At 36.7% G+C, this 18843-nt stretch overlaps 1 protein-coding gene across 2 annotated transcripts in view; it reads right to left on the reverse strand.

Moving 5' to 3' along the window:
- The window catches only part of UNC5C (unc-5 netrin receptor C), a 388152-nt gene that overhangs the window by 68524 nt on the left and 300785 nt on the right, over positions 1-18843 (reverse strand). For both annotated transcript variants that reach the window (XM_008955313.5, XM_003829912.5), the window contains exons 5-7: positions 13431-13611; positions 7914-8081; positions 5366-5530 (exon numbers count right to left, since the gene is read on the reverse strand). In XM_008955313.5, the coding sequence (XP_008953561.1) occupies positions 5366-5530; positions 7914-8081; positions 13431-13611 (514 nt within the window). The remainder of the gene's footprint in view (positions 1-5365; positions 5531-7913; positions 8082-13430; positions 13612-18843) is intronic.

An 18843-nucleotide genomic window follows, 5' to 3' on the forward strand; every position in this document is an offset into this window, starting at 1 on the left:
TCTCTAGATTGGTTATAATACCTAATTTAAATGTTAAATAAATTGTTATACTGTATTTTAAAATTTTATTTTTAATTGTTGTATTTTTTTATTGTTTTTAAAAATATTTTTGACCTGCACTTGGTTGAATCCACAGATGTGCAACTCACTGATACAGAGGGCTGATTGTATATATTTTTAGATATTCATACTAATTACTTAAAACTTATGCATTCAAGTAGAATTATTGGGTCAAAGGGTATGATAACTTTAAAACTCTTGACTTATATTGTCAAATTGCTTCCCCATAAAAATTTTTATTCCCATTAGCAAAGTACAAAAGTTTCCACTTAACTACACATTTGTTTAACATTTAGCATTAGTATATCTTTAAAGTATTCATTAGTTTTATAAGTAACCTTCAAAGGCTTTTTATGAAAAATTTCAATTGGTGTCAAATTTGAGGAAAGAAATAGATTTCTAACATGTCTTATCCAAACACTATCAAACTGGTAAACAATTTAGAAAACTTATGATTAATTTTTCAGTTGAAATTAAGCATTCTAAAAACTATAAAGCCCATAATAAAACTCTATATTCAAACTATGAGTCAAAAATGATCTCTAATATATATTACTTAGGCATAATGGGAAATGGAATTGAATAAAGAATAGCCCAATCAGATAGTAAAAGCCATTAATTGGACATGTTAAAATAAATACTGAACAGACCCGGCACAGTGGCTCACACCTGTAATCCTGCTTTGGGAAGCCGACGCGGCAGATCACGAGATCAGGAGATCTAGACCATCCTGGCCAACATGGTAAAACCCTGTCTCTACTAAAAATACAAAAATTAGCTGGGTGTGGTGGTGTGTGCCTGTAATCCCAGCTACTCAGGAGGCTGAGGCAGGAGAATCGTTTGAACTAGGGAGTCAGAGGTTGCAGTGAGCCGAGATCACGCAACTGCACTCCAGCCTGGCGACAGAGCAAGACTCCGTCTCTAAATAAATACATGCATACATACCTACCTACATACTCAACAATACTGTAAGTTCCATTTCTTAACTTTCAATCTTTTCCTATAATTATGATTTAAGTATGTGACTCATAAACAGAATAAAACTGAGTTTTTTTCTACAATTTTGGATTTCCTTTTACAGGTGAGTTTAATTCATTTACATTATGATCCCTGATATATGTAGCTTTATTTCCACCATCTCATTTATTGTTTTCATTTACTAGTTTTCCTTTTGCCAATTTCCTACCCTTAAAATTTTTATTTTGAATTTATGCATTCAATTTTTATGTGTGTACTCAAGTCTTAACATTTTAACTATAGCAGTGGAATCAATGAAGTCTAATGTAAATACCGTTACTATTCTTTTCCTGAGCAATATATAGAAAATGGAAATTTTTAACTTAGTTTGCACCTTCCCATATTCCATGTTAATGTTGTCTACCGTTTAGCTCCATCTTATTTTCAGCTGCTCCTCAATTGGTCTCATCTTATTTTAAGGAACCAATTGTTTTTCATTTTCAGTAGTTTACTCAGTAAGATTTATGAGTAATAAATCCTCTCTATCTTGATTACCTGAAAATCTTTTAAATTTTGTTCTTTTATTCAGTAAATGTTGGATTTTCTCATTCTATCCTCCATTAGTTTTATTCTCTCTTTTACATATTCACTTACGTATTAACAAAACTTCCCTGTATTGTGGGAAGTTTCATAAGATCTACATTCCAGTTTATAAATTTTCTCTTCAGCTTTATCTAAAGCTGTATCTGATTTTTCATCTTCCAATGAGTTTTAAATTTCAATCATTATGCCTTCCTCTCTAGACATTCCATTTGTTTTTTTCTCCAAATCTGTCTTTTTAACCATATTCTGTTATTTCATTTGTGCTTATGTTCCTTTTAAAAATATGGTTTGTCTTTTTACATTTACTTTACTCTATAGTTTCCTTCAGATTGCTCTATGAGTTCATGTTAATAGACTAACTCATTTATTATTGCTGACTCTCCCTTACAGTGGACAATTTTCTTGGGTGATTGGGAACTTTGTATTGTAAGCTTATTGACAGGTGTGGCCTATTTTTGTCTTAGACTAATGAACTTACCTTATGAAAGGAAACTTAGATAGTGGCTTGCTGTTTGCTCTGCTGGTGTCCTAGAAACTTAATTATACATCTTTTGTGTTTTGCTTCTAGCACTGTATCTTAGATTCCATACCAGAGCTAGGGTGAGGTTATGGTTTTACTATGGGTTTTATTTAAATGAAGTCTTCATTTCCCTTTTCCTGCCACTTTTTTCTATGTCTTCCCTTGGCTAGTGGGCAAAAATGTTACAGTTGTTTCTTGTGGTGTAGGTCAGGCATTTGTGAGTTTCAGCTTTCTTTAGGGTTCTTATTTCCAAGTCTAGGTCTCACAAAGCCAGGACTTCTTCTCTGTGCCAAAACTGAAACCCTGATTTCCAGTCCCTGGGACCCATGTCCATATCCAGCTCCCCTCTCCTGGTTATATTGGTGTCCACTCACACCATTACCTCTCTAGCTTGGAGTTGCAGCTTCATTTTTGGCATTTGAGGATTTCTCTATCTTCTTTCTTTTGGACCACGTATTTTCTCTCTCTCTCTTTCTGCATGCACATGTATGTCTACTAAGTTTGCAATATTTTATCCAACATTTTAATATATTTTCAGTCAAAGGTGTTTGTATTAAGTGCTTAACAAGGAAATATATCTGAATTTGTTTTGAACAAATTAACAAATAAATATCAACAGTAATATTTTCTATATATTTCACATTGTATTCCTCTTAAGTACCAAGTTAGCTTTTGAAAAAATATTATGCTACATTATCTAGGTAACTCTGAATCCTACTAACATCCATTATGAACTCTGAATTTCTCCTATCTAGCAGTACACCTACATTTATATCAGAATTATTTGCATACAATTTTGAATAGATTCAGAGGTTGTAGTTCTTACCTGGTTCACTGAAAGTAGACTAGCTTTATTTTGAGATAACATTGTGATATCATTGAAGGACTATTTATTAATGTATTCCAGACACTAATTCTCCCAAAGGAAATAAATATTAAATGATAATTCCTAATTGCTGATTGCAACTTTCTGGCTATCTTTTCTACCCCCATTCTTTTTCTTAATACTGACCTTGTCCCTCTTGCGAACTTTGCACTTTCACTGTTAGAAGCCTTTGTTTTCCAAAATAATGGCCAAACAATATTATTTTTTTACAAAACTTTGGCAGTAATACTGTCCCAGATACACTAAGCTAACTGGTAAACAGAAACTATAGCTTTCACTGTAAAATACTGTAATTACACAGTGCAGAATATCTCTGTGGTTTTATCACTGAGGAAATCAATAGTGATATAGACTACAATTCTCTGTTGGACTGGAGTGGATACAGGAGGGCAGATGAAAGAGTTTATTGACTTAGTAGGGATTGTTACTATAGCAAATCAGAGCTGTAGAAATAAATAGCTTTAAATGGAATGATTTTAACCCAAACAGCAAAATGTTTCCATCAAACAAGAGACGTGATAAAAATACAAACAAAAACAAACACAAACACAAACAAACAAACAACTAAAAAATCTCCTCCTATAGCCTCATTCCTCTTCCCTGTCAATAGACACACACTTCATGCCATCATTACTGGCAAATATCCAATCATAAGGAAAAAATTCTATGAATGCCTAAGAAATGATCTAGAAGCTAAGGGGTTGCTATGTCATGAAAGTCTTAGTTTGAATATATCATGTTTGTATTTGTCATAATTTAAAATGTGACATTTTCTATGACTAATAAAAGGTTCTGTCTCGTGGCATTGTATTCCTTGTTAAAGAGGTTGTTCTGAGGATTTGCAAATATGCACAATAGAAGTAGTAGGCATTAAATCACCCAAGATTGAAATAGTATATTGAGAGAGAAAGAACGTGAAAGGCAGAAAGATAGAAAAAGTCCAACTATTTCTACTTTGCAATTGCATGAATCAGTCTGTTCTAGAGTAAAGGAAAAATACTAAGTGATGAAAATGTTAAAAAGACTAACTTGTATGTGGTATGTTGCTATTTTAATCCTCAACCCAAACAAACTCTGTACCTCTAGATAAATGGTTAGCAAAACCGATTTTCATTTATGCATTTCTGGTACAAACTTGTGAGGTTCACATTGGCAGGCCCCACATCATTACCAGAAGCTGTGCTTTATACACTCAGCAGCAGCCCGTTCTCGGGGAATGCAGTGTACCCTGAACATAAAAATAAGAGGCCTATTGGATTTTTATTCTGTGTGAGCAACATAATTGTTTATTTGTATTTTAAGTAAGATATCTTTCTAAAGGTTCCTGTGTGTATAGACTCTGAAAAGTAAACAGGATTTCATAAGTGTGGTAAAAACAAAATATTTTATTCTTAAATGACAAATGCAAATACCTTTGCACAAACACCTTCAGCTGCTTGTATTCTGCTAGCAATGTGTAATGTATTATGAGAAATGTCAACACTAGACAACCATTAGTTCAGATCCAAAGACAGCACATTGTTTGATCCATTAATCTGAATAGGTATGATTTCAGAATAATTCTTAATACCTCAATTTATGGTCATGAAAAGAGATAGTAAACTGTGTACATCTGAGGGCTCCTCAATAAAGGGGTCAGAGTTTGCAAGTATGAAATCAAACTACCACTTAATTAAGAAAATCTAAAGAACAAAGACGTGAAAAAAATGGAGAATATCTAGCTTATAGCACCCATTCCATTCCTGAGCCAATCTTCGGCACTCATTTTAAAAATGTATGCTTTATCAATATTTATTTCCTTTAAATAAACTAAATCATACCCGCATTATAATTTCTAATACAAACCCAGAATTTTCAAGAGGTTGCAGAGATGTTCTCACTAAACATTCGTTCTAAGGTAAATCTACCTACAGAAATGTTTGTCATCTTTACATCTATTTTACACTCCATGGACATTTGGGTTAGGTACCTGCCATGAATTAAGAATAAACGGCTTACATTTTAGAAGTCTTGTTTTGACTCTGTGAGGAGTTTAGAGCGCTCTTTTGTGCTTTCTGATAAAACTAAGTAATGGTTCCCTTCCATATAAGTGATTGAATCACCCCTTGCTCATGAAAAAGCAATATTGCATGCCATTTGTTAGCCGGACATAGTTACTTTTTATTCTGGTTCCTGGAAAATTCGCTTTTTCCAATTTTGAGAGCAAGCTAGAATATTGCTATGTTATTGCATTTTATTGTTGTTCAAAGAATTCTTTATTTCTAATGTTTCCTTAAAAAACTCCAAATGGTTCAATCTCCAGCCCCCTCAATGTCTGCAGTTTGCTTAAATTGACTTACTCTGCATGCAAAGCCCATCAGTGCAGTTCTTGGATTGCAAGACGAGGCCATCGCAGTCCTTGCCTCCATTCTTGGGGGCTGGCGCCGTGCACTCCCTCCTGCGCCAGTGGGTGCACTCAGTTCCACAAGTAGACCACTTGCTCCATGGCGTCCACCTGCCATCCACTGCCATGGAAAAAATGCAGCAGGAGGTCAGAGGGAGAGGCAGCTGCTTAAGGGATGGAGCAGAGCTCAAATATAATACAACAAAACAAAACAAGAACAAGCATGCCCTACTGAGAAGCACTGTATTCATTTCAATTGCTGGGAACTGCATGTTCTACATCATTTGGGTTTGGTGAGCTTTTCCTATAGAGTGTGTGAGTGCTTTCTCATTGACCAAGCCAAGGGAGGCTGACTGAGACATACAAAATCCAAAGTTGTCACCAGGAGCTATGTAAAAGTAGGCCATGATGGTTTCCCTTTTCCTATTAATGGGGGAGCTTCTGGGTTTTGTATTGAAAATTAGGAGGGCTCTCTTTGGATCCAGGATTCCTTCATTCCTAGGGCCATGTGGACAGTGAAAGTAAGCTCATGTGAGAATTCAGAGAAGAGGTTGGTACCGTGGAGAAGAAATCTATCCAACCTTCCATTCATTCATCCAGTTGGTATATATCTATTTATCTCTTCTCTTTCACCTACATTTTATATAGTCTTTTTATTTTACTTTTTTCATCTGGCCTGCTTGATTCTGCTGAAACCTGTAATGTTTTCATGAACATGCTATTATTTTTCATTTATTATTTGATGATGTTTCTGTTTCTATTTTTATTTAAAAAATTTAGGTAAGTCCCTAATATTTGTTGTGATTCAGTCATTTAGAACTGACTTACTTTCTTCCTAATTTTGGTGGCTGGCTTGTCAGCAACTTCAAAGATAATGAACTTAGATATCTCTATTTTAAAAGCACACAACTTAAGTCTCAGTTTGAAAAAAGATATAGTAAATTTCAATCACACTTTAAAATGCAGCTTAAGCTTCTCACAAAAATAGGATAAAAATGTTGAAATAAGAGCTTTAAAATATTAATTTTCCCTGAAATATATAATTATGATGATCAAGGATTCAATGTAAAACAATGCTAAACATCATTTATTGAACACCTTAACCTTTTATATCTACATATTAGTAAAAATTATATCATTTTAATAGTCCACATAGTTTGAGAAATCTAAGTGATTTCATATTCAAATTATTATGTAAATATATTATGTATAATGTGGATATGGTTATAAACATACCCACATGAAAAATGAGAAAAGCATTAATATTTCAGTCATACAGAACTGGCTGTATAAGCAAGTCCCAACTACTTAGAGCAAAAACATTTGCTTTGACCTGCACCAATCCAGTGTACCAAAACACTGACACACACACACACATTTCTATTTCAACTCTAATTGATCAGTGCATTTTTAATTGTGGGAGTCAGCTCCTATAAAACAAAATCTGAAATTTTAAGCTAGCTAAGTGTCAAAATTTGTTTCATAAATAAAAGTTCTCAAAGGGCTCACTGTGGGAGACTGTTTTGACATTTGGAAATCAACACTTGGGAATGTAAAGTGTAGATTATGTATATCTCTCCAGTTCATTTGTCCAGCCCATCTCTGAGAAAGGTTAAAAGATAAAGGTTAAAGGATAAACACGACCAAATTAGGCAAAAAGGAGAAGTAAGGAGGCTGTGTATCTGAACAATAAAATTGAAAACACAATAGCTACTCCAATGAGTGCAGTAAATTTATGGATTATTTCAAAATTTTAGCTTAGCTTTGGAATATATTGTATAACGAGGCATTTTAAAGGGTTTTGTTTTTGCTTTTGGCAAATATTATCTTCGATTTACCTAGGGATAAGAGCTGGTAGCAATATGAGATAGTACAGAAAGATGCTAAGAAGTGGAGAGATGCATGCAATCTTGCTGTAGGTACTACAGCAAATAACTCAAAAAAATAGATGACCAACATTTACAGATAACAAAGAACTGACTGCATTGTAGTTTCAGAATCCATTATCCCAAGTACCAAAAAACTTTGCATTCCTTATAATTCATTTCAAATGTTGTATTTGCCCTTCACCAGAAACTGACACCAAATATAAAATATTTCCATCTAAAACATTTTCTAAATTTCAGTTCCAATTAATTTCTACGGTTTTCTGAAGATCAAGGATTGTTATTCCTAAAATATGTGGCTTCCAGTGCCATTCAAATCCTTTGAATTATAAAATCTGCAATCTTGGCCCCAGCAGTTTTGTTGAATAATATAAAGGGATTATATCCAGTAGTGTTTAATCTCCTGTTTTATACAATTTTGCATGTTTTGGTAACAAAGTTAAGTATTCTTTTGGAGGAAAATACTTGATTTCCCAGCAATGTAAACAGTGAGTAGGATGGATTTAAATAATGTTCATCACACATTCAGATCAAGAATAAAGTCTGTGTATCTATTCTCTAAAAGCATGTTTCTTGAATAATAGGAGATACTTGGAATGAGAGGACTGGTTTATTTACCTGGGCATAACGTAGTACAGGCTATTTTCTGCACACTCTGCCCTTCACAGAAGGCACCCCCATTGAGTGGTGCCGGGTTGGTACAAGTCCTTGTACGTTTCTGATACCCTCGTCCACAGCGGCTGTTACACACAGACCACTCCGTCCAGGTGGACCAGCCACCGTTGACTGAAAGGAGGCAAACAGTAAAAAGTGGATTAAACATGTGTGCATACACAACACACACGGACACACAAAACAGACACAATATGTAAACAAAGAGTTATTTTCCAAGCGACCATTATAAAAATCCAAAATTTCAAAGCCAGAAGAGACCATGGACCTCATTTTATCCAAAGTTTTATTGTATAGACAGAGAAAAAAAAAAAGTTTGTCAAGATTTACTCACCTACTCAGAAAAATAAATAGGACTGTATGTGTTCTCTTTTCTTTGGCCAGTGTTCTTAAAAAATACACCTATCTCCTCACCTAGTCAAGCTCCAAAATTACTTTTGACAGCTCGTCTCAAATAATAAATGTTTACATCTCTATGAAAAGCCTGCAAGTCAATCTATAGCATGGGAACAGAATAAAATAATTTAGCCTTAAAAAAAAGATTGATTTTTTAAGCATATGTAAACTTTACAACGTTTTAAGGATTTTTATTCACTTGCACAAACCAGTGAACCTGGTTAAAAAATAAAATCTTACAGTACTGGGGTTATAAACAAATTGACTGGCTATTTGAGTTACTTGGCGATTAGTTGATATTGAAATAAACACTTACTTTGTGTATAAAGGCCAATTATGATGTCTGATGGAGCTGTCAGCATATGTGATTGTAAAACCTACACCGTAACACTGCACACTATTCAATTCTGCAGACCTCTCTTTAGAAAATACTTTGATATACATTTTTAATACTTCAATAATGTGAGTCTGTACAATATTGTAATTAAACAATTTCTAACAAAATTATTTCCTTGTAGCTAAAATATAATACAACTAGTATATGCATCTGTTTCCTGATACTAAAGAAATGTATTAGCCATTCAAGTAACACAAACCTTATATGTGCACAGCATTTGCCCAATATTTTGTTTTCTAGAAACCTATACAATAGGGAATAATCATGAATGTTATATTTACAGACAGAAACATTTTTTACAGCAACTTTATTTAATATAAAGATGAATAATTGGAAACAACTGTAATGTTCAAAAACAAGACAATGGCAAAGCCAGCCATATATGTTCATGTAATGGACTCCTGGACAGCCATTAAAAGTGATACTGTAGAAGGCTATTTAATAATTCATGAGGCTGGGTGCAGTGGCTCATGCTTGTAACCCAAGCACTTTGGGAGGCCAAGGAGAGAGTATTGCTTGAGACCAAGAGTTCAAGACCAGCCTGGGCAACATAGCAACACCCTAGCTCCACAAAAATTTAAAAAAAAATTAGCAGGTCATGTCAGCATGTGTATATAGACCCAGTTACTCAGGAGGCTGGGGCAGAAGGATCCCTTGAGGCCAGGAGTAGAGGCTGCAGTGAGCTATGATCACATCACTACACTCCAGCCTGGGCAACAGAGTGAGACCCTGTCTCCAAATAAATAAATAATACATGAATGTTTCAGTATGTTTTAAATAAAAGTAATGTTTATGGATACATTATGCATAATAATGTATATGTATATAATTTTTATATAATATGTATACAATACTTAATATGTATTTATACATTTTAAATTATAAAAGATGTATAATATAACAATGTATAATGCTTATTTTTAAACCTTATGTATACATATAAAGTACTAGTAGTATATGCAAGGTGCAGTGGCTCATGCCTATAATCCCAGTACTTTGGGAGGCCAAGATGGGCAGATTGCTTGAGTCTAGGAGTTTGAGACTAGCCTTCATCTCTACAAAAAATACAAAAATTAACCAGGTGTGATGGCACATGCCTGTAGTCCCAGGTACTTGGGAGGCTGAGGAGGGAGGATCATTTGAACTCAGGAGACAGAGGTTACAGGAGCCAAGATTGCGCCACTGCACCCCAGCCTGGGCGACAGTGAAACCCTGTCTCAAATAAAAAAATAAAAAAAAAGAAAATTCAAGTATTATACATATAATTTTTGTTTAAATGCTATCTCTGGGTGACAGAATTATAGGTATAGGTATTTTCTTCTTTGACCTTTTCTGTATTCCAAATTTTCTCTAATGGATGTATATTTGCAATCTAAAAATTACATTAACAAAAAATATATAAAACAGTTGCTAAATATGAAATACTGGTTAGATATATATGTTTTCTATGGCGTTCTGCTGAGTCCAACCTATGAGGCTTGGACAAGTTATTTTAGGAGCTAATGTAAAGGATGAGTAGATGGTGGATAGGTAGGGTTTCAGTTAGTGTTCCAAAAAGCAACTTAACCTGCTCAAGTTTACAAAATTCCCTGCCATGGAATTGTCTGTATAAACTGCTTACTAGCATACTGGCAAGCTGATATTTGGGGTTTGGGATATATGTACTGTTCTGCTGGGATTTTAATGAGAAATGAATAATCAGAAATTTTCAGAGATGAAAAAGTCTTTGGAGATCGTAGGTTTATCCCTTCATTTACAGAGAAGGAGGCAAGGGCTCAGAGAATCCTGGTTAAAAGACCCTCTGAAGATCAGTTAGTGACAGAAATACTCCTATGACCCAATATTCCTGACCCTAGTCCAAAGCTATTTCCTTAATTCTAAATAATAAGTTACTTGCGTTTGATCCTTCCTAAAGACAACACATTCATTGTATTTATGGATATTGAAAGCATAAAATACATAGGAAGAGATTTGCAGATTTGCATGTGCATTAAACATCTATATAATACAACTATATATAGTCTGCCTTCATTAGTTATTTATGACTGGCACATGCTGTGATTGTGCCCCATTTCTTTCTTGCATTTCAAATGTTGTTAATCAAGTCTTTCAGGCAGTTTAAAAAGAGATAAGAAGAAGAAAAGATTTTATTGTGATTTAAGAAAGGCAATTGCATACAATTCAACACAGCCATTATCTGGACTAGGAAATTAAACCTCAGGGTAATCAGAGGATCAAAAAATTTTTGTGCCATTTTTCCTGTAATTAAAATGACATTTTTAAAGCAGTACTACATTCATCCTTTGGAACAGCATAGTGGTTTCTTTTCTCATAAACACACATCCATCTGAATGGTACTGTGGGGTAGGCAATATTTTACTTCCGTTCTTTTAGGATTTTTTTTGGCTGGGCCTAAGAATTAAATTGGTGTAACACAAATCAACAGGAGAAAAACATGTAAATTTACTTAATATAACTTTTACATGGCCTAAGAAAATGAAGACCCAAAGATGCAGTTATAGTTGAATGCTTATATATTGAATTGGACAAAGAGTAGTAAGTTATGAAAAAGTCAATTATGTGTTAAGGCTAAAATAAGATTAAGAGTTATTTTAATAAGATCGATACAGAATTATCTGGATCGTAACTTCCCCGTGGTCTCAACTTCCTGTCCTTGAGGATAAGAATGTTACTTTCCTTCTAGTATAGGGAAGCCATCTTTCAGCTGAAAATCTCCTCTCCTGCTTTTAAGAGTCAGAAGGACTATCAGAGTGATCTTGAGCCTGCTGTTTCTCAAGGACCTTTAATGCAGAAAATAGTCAATATGCCAAGTGGCATATTTTGGGGTGACAAATTCTTAACTCCTTCAGTCCTATCATGTACCCCATAACATTTCAGTCAAGGACAGACTTCATATACCATAATGGTCTGTTCCATAAGGTTATAACAAAGCTGAGAAATTCCTATCACCTAATAACCTCATAGCTGTTGTAACATTGTGGTGTATTACTTTACTTTTTCTACAAATGTGCTATAGCCTAAGTGTAGTGTTCATAAAGTCTACAGCAGTGTAGAGTAATGTCCTCGGCCTTCCCATTCACTCACTACTCACTCATTGACTCACCCAGAGCAACTTCCAGGCCTTCAAGCTTCATTCATAGTAAGTGCCCTATACAGGTGTATCTTTTTTTTTATCTTTGATATCTTATTTTTATAGCACCTTTTCTATGTTTAGATATATAAATGCTTACCATTTTGTTACAATTCCCTACAGTATTCTGTACAGTAACATAGTATACAGGTTTGTAGCCTAGGAGTAATAGGCTATACCGTCTATCCTATGTGTGCAGTAGGCTATACCATCTAGGTTTGTGTGAATACACTCTATGATATTTGCCCAATGATGAAATCACCTAACGATGCAATTCTCAGAATGTGTCCCCATCATTAAGTGACACATGACTGACTGTACCATGAACCACATACTTGCCAGTGGCTCTCCCTCCTTCAGTCAATAAGACTCCAAGGCCCATGGAGTTTGACACTAAAACAGTGATAAAAATCGTCATTATGTTCTAAGAGGTGGTGAGGCAGGGGCACATCCTTCTGCAGGTAGCATAACCTCTAAATACTTCCCAGGTTGTTCAATTTCCTCTGAGACAGTAAAACATCAATAATATGAGGAACTATTAGAGGTCTAACATTGTGAGAAATATGTAAATATATAGACCAGTCTCTCAATCTATCAAGGAGCTTAACTTTAGCTGGGGAGATGAATCTACTCATGAAATGACTAGAAAATAACTGAGTGCTAAACCACACAGGGAGATAAAAGCATATGTGCCACATCAGAATGGGGTATGAAATTGCTTAGTACTTCCAGAGAATTGATAGGTTTAGAGATGAGCTGGCTTAGAAAGGACCAGGGTGTGGGAGGAAGCTTCCTAAGAAGTTGCTTCCTTGGACTTTAGCATATCGTTAGGATTAGGGCCACTTGGCCAGATAAGGCAGCCCTTATCTTCACTCTGCACACCTCTGATGGAGTGAGTAGAACGAGTTATAAGAAGCTAAAATTGCTCTAATGTATTTTGGGAATAGGTCAGCTCCCGCTTTCTGAGGGTTTGCAATGGTAAGACTGAGGTTGTTAGGTCCACAGAAACATCAGCAGGCTGATAGAAGCATATTCATCTTTAGAACTCAATCTAGATCTTGGTGGTGCAGGTTCTGGAGAGAAGAGGGCTTACAGAAGCAGCAGCCACTCAGGTAGGCTTCCTTTGCTTTCCTAGAAGCTGACTGAGAAAGGGCTGAGGCTGTCCGAGCCTATCCTTTCATATCAGTACCAGGAAAGCAATTAAACCTCATTGCCCCTGTGAAAAGCAGCAAGCAAGCAGCGATGGAGATTGAAAAGGAGCTTCTAGAACCGGGCATGGTGGTGCATGCCTGTAATACCAGCTACTCCAGAGGATGCTGAGGTGGGAGTATCCCTTGAGCCCAGGAGATCGAGGCTACAGTGAGCTATGGTCATGCCATTGCACGCCAGCCTGGGTGACAGAGCAAGACCCTGTCTCAAATAATATGAAATTTTAAAAAAAGGGCTTCTAGCTTTACCGATGCCAACGAGAAACTGCAGTTAGACATGAACTAGATTGAGACCCTGAAGGGCCACTCACCATAGACTATGACAGTGGCAGTTGTACTTTTCCTCTTGGCAACAATGTTTTTGGCAACACAGGTATAATTTGCAGTATCAGAGAGTCGGGCCTGCTTTATGATGAGGTTGTGATCAATAGTAATATAAAAATTCCGATCTTCAACGGGATCAATTATGTCTTCATTTTTCAACCATTCCACCTAAAGATAAATGAGAAAAGTAGATAAATCCTCAGCATGGATCCCCTGATGGCTGTCTGTCCTAACCTGCATTTTGTACACTTGATCTTAGCCAAAAGGCCGAGAAGCGATACCTGTGTTTTGTAATATGTACGATGTTGTTCCAGGCCATGAACTTCTGCAAACTGGTGGGAAGTAACTTTCCAAGGTCATGTTAAGTATCACTCACCTGCCAAACATGCTGATTCTGTCTGTACTACATTATTCTCAAATGTCAATGAACCAGTTGGGAAATACAGTGTTCAAATTGTTTTCACTTTGCCCTGCAGGCACGAATGGGGAATGTGTGCTGCCAAGTTCAGAACCCAATAAAAAATTATAGGATAAGCGTTTCAAACTGAACTCAAACCTTTCACTATTTGATTTGTTTACTCTTGGCAACTTACCTGCTGCTTTTCAGAAAAGAATAGAAAGACTATTTTTAAAAGCACAAAAGGCATTTTAGACATCACATAGCTGTAATAAAATAACATTTGGATGATTTACGTGTAGCCTCACTGAAACGTATGGATTAAATATCCCTGAAAATACCTTTCAAAATGTAGCAAAACACATATTTGGAGATGTATCTAAGCCAAATTTTTTTTAAGTTTTTCTACCAATTCTTAATACAATCTGAATAGCTTACAAATCATACTCAAATCCCTCCTTTTGTATAATGCTAACATTCAAATCTTTGGCTCAGGGTGTGCTTTTGGGGAACCTGACCTTAAGACATGACCATTTAAAACTACTAAACTATTTTTTCTATGTGAATAATATTAATGTAGTAATAGTGATGTTATACTTGCTGAATAAAAAGAGGAAACATACCTGTATAAGCTGTTCTTCTGGAGGTAAACTATTTCTTATTCTGGCAGTTGCCTTTTTTTTTTTTCTATGCACAGGTTTTTCCATAAAGCAAAACAACAAACAACGTTGATATTTACCACACTTAAACTCTCCTTTTGCATTAGGGTGAATGTGGATACAGGTAACCTTTAGTGGTAGGGAGTCAATATTGTTGCCATTTTCAAAACGTTAAGGAGATACTCTAGCACCACAAGACGTCTAGAAATTAATCTCTAAATCTGTCAGTGGGTTTGACATTGCACAACTCTAAATTACACTTAAGGCAGGGACTCTCAAATAATGCTCCTCTAATCCTTAGAAGAGAAGCCAACATTTATAGAGAAAAATAAAAATCAACAACAATCCTGAAATATAGAAACATATGAGGTTGTAGAGTAGAGAAACTATTTGTAATGATGTAAATGCTGAAAAAGCTAAACATTCTTGATATTTGCACTCAGGGTAGTGAGAAAAAGAATAGAATCTATTTACAACAGTGGGTGTTTTAAATATGTATTTTGTTTCCAAATACAGACTCTACATTCAGTCAGGGCTATGCCTGGGTATCTCTGAGATATATACTCATATTCACTTGACCTGGATTTTCTCAACGTTTCACCCTATGTGTGGAAATACGATCCTGCTGGAAGTGCACGGGAGAAGGTGGCACAATTTATACTGTTAAAAATCTCTTTGATGATAATTAAAAGTTGGAATTAATAGTTTTTGAGTGGAATCTTTACCTAGGTTATCTATGCCCTTCTAAAGAAAGCCTCCTATCACACAAAGCATGGACAGGCTCCCTTCGTCTCAGTTGTTCTTGCATCCCTTCTACAATTTCTGTGCTCAGTGTGCTTCTCTTTCAAGTACTCATACCTGGCCCTCTTCTCTGAAGAGCAGCCCTCAGGCTCATGGATTGTTTTTGCCTAGGATTTTTAATAACTTCCCCATTAGCCATTGACTAATGGGTGCAGAAATATGACTTCTGTCTCATTGGGTCAGAATCTGAGCTGTAACTTTCCAGAAGTCCCTTGCAGGGATGAGGCTGCAGCTACATCCTTGAGACTGGACCTGAATTGACACTATTATAAATGGAGCATACCTAATCCAAAAATCTGGAATCTGAAATGCTCCAAAATCTGAAAGTTTTTGAGCACCAACATGACACCACAAGTAGAAAATCCCACACATGACCTCATGACTGGTTGCAGTCAAAATGCAGGTGCGTAACACACAGTTTATTCAGCATCCCCAAGGGAATGACGGTGACAGCAAACAACCATAGATTGTCCATGTGAGTGACTCACATAGTGATCCCTTTGCTTTCTGATGGTTCAGTATGCACAAACTTTGTTTCAGGCACAAAATTGTTTAACATATTATGTAAAGTTACCTTCAGGCTATGTGCATAAAATGCATATGAAACAAATGAATTTCATGTTTGAACTTGGGTCCCATTCCCAACATATCTCATTATGTATATGCCAGTACTCCAAAACCTGAAGTCCAAAACAATTCTGGTCTCACACATTCTGTATAAGGAACATTCAACCTGTACTAGGCTTCTTTCCTCTCCTGCTTGCTCACCCACTTACAGGGTTCTCCTGGAAGCGCTTTCTTAAAAAACTACTCACATTCATACCTTTGGTTCATGGTTTGCCTCTGGAGAACCCATAACTATTCAAAACTACGGTTCCTCCTATGTAAATGATGTCAGTTTAACAGTGATGTTATCCTAATCATAAACAACATAAAGAAGTCCCAAGGGATATTAGAAACCACTTGTTTGTATGAAGAGTTTATTACATGGAAGAAAGTGTTCAATCTGCATGGTTGACAAAAGATTTGAAGAGACATGATTGTTGGGTATATGATCTTTACTCGATTATACATAATTACACATTTGCCTTGGGTGTCTCTTGCCTGTGTTGGAGCAGTGGTTCTGACCTGAACCTCAGGACCCCTGAGAAGCCCCAGCAGTGTTTGACGACCCCTGTGGGGGACACTGCTCTCCTCCCTTAACTCCCACTTGAATCACAGAAACTCTGCTTTTATCTGTTTTCCACACTGGATTTGCTTTCACGCCTTTGTTTCAAGAAGCAAAGCGTTCTACAGCTAGAAAATAGCTGCGGGAATGAAGAGGGGGGCCCAGGACTCCTCCAACTTCTGACAAGACCCCACAGTCCCCAACACCCCAGGGCTGCCAGCCATATCACAGCACTCTGCTTTGAGAGAATCATCTCCATGAGAGGCTTAGTGAGGACTGCAGGCCGCCCCTCACCTCCTGTGCTGTAATACCAGGGGCTACACATCACCAACTCCAGAAGTCCTGACACTCTTCCATACCACCTGGAAGACAGCATGAAAATCTTCTAACATTTTGGTCTCGTTTTAGATTGTTTCCTTTACGTTTTTCTCATACTAAAGTCTAGGTCTTTCTGATGCCATTGTTTCTTCTGAAGTCCTCTGAAGGGGTGGATGTTGATTTCCCAAATCCAATGTGCCACTGGGTCTGGGGATGGGTAAGTGCTGTCCTTGCTCAGCATTGTGTCTTTCAGACTGTTCTCTCTAAACATCTTTGCCTTGAATCTCATGTCACCAGATTATATCACCCAATTTTGACTCTTTTTTTTTTTGTAGTTATTTACAGACCTCTGGGCTTATAGTCACTTTATCTAAAGCATAATTTCTGAAGAGTTTAATAACCACAAAGGTGATGCTTCCAACATCTTGGCCCTTCAGTTCCATGACCCTCCATCCTGCAATGACCTTATCCTCTAAGGTCACACATTCTAGGCCAAAGGTTTTCAACTCTGCTTCACAATAGAATAATGTGGAAAACATTTGTAATATATTAATTCTAAATTCAACCCAGAGAAGCTAAATCCAACCCACAAAAACTCCAATTCACTGGTCTAGCATCAGTGTGTTTTAAGCTCCCCAAGGGTTGTAATTTACTGTTAGGGTTGAGAAATACCAGTCTAGATCATTGCCCTTAAAAATGCAATCCCTGGATCAATAGCATCAGTGTCACTGGGAGCTTGATAGACATATAGAATCTAAGGCTCTGCCCAGCTATTACCAAATCAAAATATGCATCCTAGTAAGAACTTCAGGGGGTTATATCCACACTAAAGTTTGAGAAGCATGATTTAGCTCTTGTCCTTATCATCAATTACAACTCCTCCATAAACTTAGTTCCAATTATCCTTTCCTTTACCCTTTTCTGTCTTTCCTATTCACTCTAAGATACTGAATTCAATAATCCTTCACCAGCACCTACAATCTATTGAATTTACCAATTTGTTTCTCAGACTTTCAAGTATAAATTCCAATGTCTAGCTTTATATATGATTCTTGCATTATACTGTCAATGCTCTCATCCCTTTGTCACTTCAAGATATTCACTTGGCCACTATTTGCCTACAACACCACTGTGGGTTTTTTTTTTTTTTTTAAGACAAAGTCTCACCGTGTGCAGTGGTGCAATCTCAGCTCACTGCAGCCAGCCTCCACCTCCTGAGTTCAAGCGATTCCTGTGCCTTAGCCTCATGAGTAGCTGAGATTACAGGTGCCCACCACCATGCCAGGCTAATTTTTGTATTTTTAGTAGAGATAGGGTTTCACCATGTTGGCCAGGCTAGTTTCGAACTCCTGACCTCAAATGATCTGCCTGCCTCGGCCTCTCAAAGTGCTGGGATTACAGGTGTGAGCCATCATGCCCGGCACCCCGCTCTGTGTTCTTGAGGTGGAACATGGGTGTAAATAGCCATGGAGAGTGGGCTCCTCTTAAAATTCATAACAGATCACAAGTGGGCCTTTATTTCTGCCAAGAAAGCACACTATGTTTTCATTGTTCACTTTCCCCTTCTCCTAGATAACTATTTCACACTCCTTTCCACTACCTCCCCTTCTAGCCTCACTTTCAGCTAATGACCAAGATTTCTATGTCACTGAGAAAACTGACAATCACAAGACATCTTCCAGGGCTCTCCCACTATCCGTGTCCCCACCCCCATCTGCACCCTGTCTCTTATCACTGGGGGAGCTCTCTGTGTTCCTATCTGTCACCTCGGATTTGTACTCCGTATCTTAGTCTCGCTCTTCTATTCAAGGGCAAGTCCCAGCAATTCTCTTTTTCTCTCCTAAATTATTCAATTTCCCTTGATACTGAATCATTTCCACCAGGCTACAGATGTGCTGTTGGTTTTCAAAACTTAGAACAAAAACCCTTCTCACCCGTTTCTGCCTCTACTCACCCCCCGCCCACCACCTATATTTCTCTGCTTGCCCTGCCTTACAAAACTCCTTGGAATAGTTGTTTACATTTGCTGTCTTCAATTCCCCACTGAGCCCGCTCTA

The sequence above is a fragment of the Pan paniscus genome, chromosome 3 (assembly GCF_029289425.2).
Source record: "Pan paniscus chromosome 3, NHGRI_mPanPan1-v2.0_pri, whole genome shotgun sequence".
NCBI classification, from domain to species: Eukaryota; Metazoa; Chordata; class Mammalia; order Primates; family Hominidae; genus Pan; species Pan paniscus.